The sequence below is a fragment of the Galeopterus variegatus genome, unplaced genomic scaffold (assembly GCF_000696425.1).
Source record: "Galeopterus variegatus unplaced genomic scaffold, G_variegatus-3.0.2 Scaffold4167, whole genome shotgun sequence".
NCBI classification, from domain to species: Eukaryota; Metazoa; Chordata; class Mammalia; order Dermoptera; family Cynocephalidae; genus Galeopterus; species Galeopterus variegatus.
Window position 1 is genome coordinate 174,028 of NW_007730278.1, and position 2,035 is coordinate 176,062.

Sequence of the window (2,035 nt, forward strand, 5' to 3'; positions counted from 1 at the left end):
CTTAGAATAAGACAAAAGTACAAATAGGTGGTGGTGGTGGGAGGTACCTTTACCATTAACTTGTTGCTGGCAAATATTTACTTGGGAAAATAATCCCATTTTGAGATCTACTTGGCACCTAACCAATTTTTACAGTTGCAGAGTCTCTCTAAAGGGCCCAAGCCCTTCACATTAGATCCTATAAGTGAGAATTTAGTGATCACAGGTATTTGTTAACAATACAGATATTGATTCAGTAGGCTATTCCAAGGAAGTCTAGCTACTAAAAAATCACTAGTGTACTAAAAATGCAACTTTATTCAGAAAAAAAAATAGTATTTTAAAATTTCTAGATAATCCCCATGATGAGAGTCAGTTGATGGTTCCTGTCACAGTGAAAATTATCCAATCCAGAGACTGCAGAATTCCCTCTTGAAATCCCTATATAGTATAATACTGAAAGACTAAACTGACATAGCAGAAAGCACACAGATTCCTGACAAGGCTATCTCTTTGTCAGCTCTTTTGGGGTGGGAGTGGGGCAGCAGATTAAGTTATGTGGTTTGGGAATTAATGAGTCTCTGTTATGTTATACCATCCTGAGTAAGCCAACGAGTATAATCTAAACCTCCCTCAAAACCAAATTTTATGTAGCTGACACATAGGTTCCTAGCTATAATGGCTCCTCTACTGCAAACATTTCCATATTAGACAAGTATCATCAACAATCATCGTAAAACATTTTAAATGATTTAAAATGACAAGAATTTTAAAGAGTATAATAACCAAGGCCTACATGTTAACAAAACTATAAAAGCAGCTTGCAATGTGGTTGTCGGAAATATGATCATAAACAAATTTAAATTTAACCCTTCATAATAATTAAAGAGTAACAAATTTGTACACAAAATAAAAATTTTCAGAGGGACTTAACTTATGAGACAAGAAATAAAAATAGTTCGCACCTGCAGTGTACAATTCTCTTTTCTTTTGAGGAACTCCACAAACCTGGCCACTACTCCTGGTGTGCTGATAACTTCATCAATAGGAGGATTAGGTTCTGTTTCCCCATAAAATAAAAGGAAAAAAGAAAAACAATCCTTTGATTTCAATGCAAAGACTTTTATAGGTCAAAATTACTTCATAATATACCTCCCTCCATTTACCATCTCTCTCATGTTAGAAATCTATCCAAAAAAAAGAAGAAAATGTAAAATTGAGTTCACTCACTTTGAGATTGGAATAGTTTGAAAGGTTTCACAAAGAAGATAAGCCTTAATATGGGAATGAAAGGATGGGCAGATTTCTTCTGTCCTTTTTAAATATTTTTTGGGGGGACGTGCACGGCTAGCCAATGCAGGGATCCGAACCCTTGACCTTGGTGTTATAAGGCTATACTATAATCGACTGAGCTAACTGGCCAGCCCTAGGAAGGGCAGAATTCTTAAAACTTAAAATTATTGTCTCCATTATTTTTGAAAACTTAGAAAGCACGGGGGAAAAAACATCCACATCCAACCACTATTAGTACTTTGGTATATTTCCTTCTAGCCCTTTTTCTATACATGAATTTTCAGTTGTCTGTTTTTGTTTAATATAAATTATCTTGAGAAACTGCATCACGGGATTCTCAATGTGCTAGCAGGATTTAATTTTGCACCTGTCATGATAAGTAGGAGCCAGCAAAAATTCACTAAGATTGACTTGCCAAATTAATCTCATTTCCATTTAAGATAATACAATATCTTATAAATAAAGCCATTCAATAAAAACCTACTGAGTGAATACATAGGAAATGTGAGAGATAATCAACAAATTCAACAAGAGATTTGACAAAGTTTTTGACTATATGCATGTGGCAGTGCCAGAAAAAAGGCAGATCACAGTACTACTAAGGAGATTCTTAGCCAAGTCAACCACTTTACGGAAAGAGGTGACTTATGGTTCAATGTTAATTTGGAGAGGTCTCTAACAGACGTGTCCTTTGCCTGGTTCAACATTTTCATTAACCATTCAGATAAACACAACAAATTTGATTATTACAATAAAGATCAAC

At 34.7% G+C, this 2,035-nt stretch overlaps 1 protein-coding gene across 1 annotated transcript in view; it reads right to left on the reverse strand.

The window, feature by feature from the left end:
* Positions 1–2,035, reverse strand: part of KPNA1 (karyopherin alpha 1 (importin alpha 5)) — a 50,957-nt gene that overhangs the window by 41,387 nt on the left and 7,535 nt on the right. Inside the window, exon 4 of the mRNA XM_008586888.1 lies at positions 945–1,039. Coding sequence (XP_008585110.1) covers positions 945–1,039 — 95 coding nt within the window. The remainder of the gene's footprint in view (positions 1–944; positions 1,040–2,035) is intronic.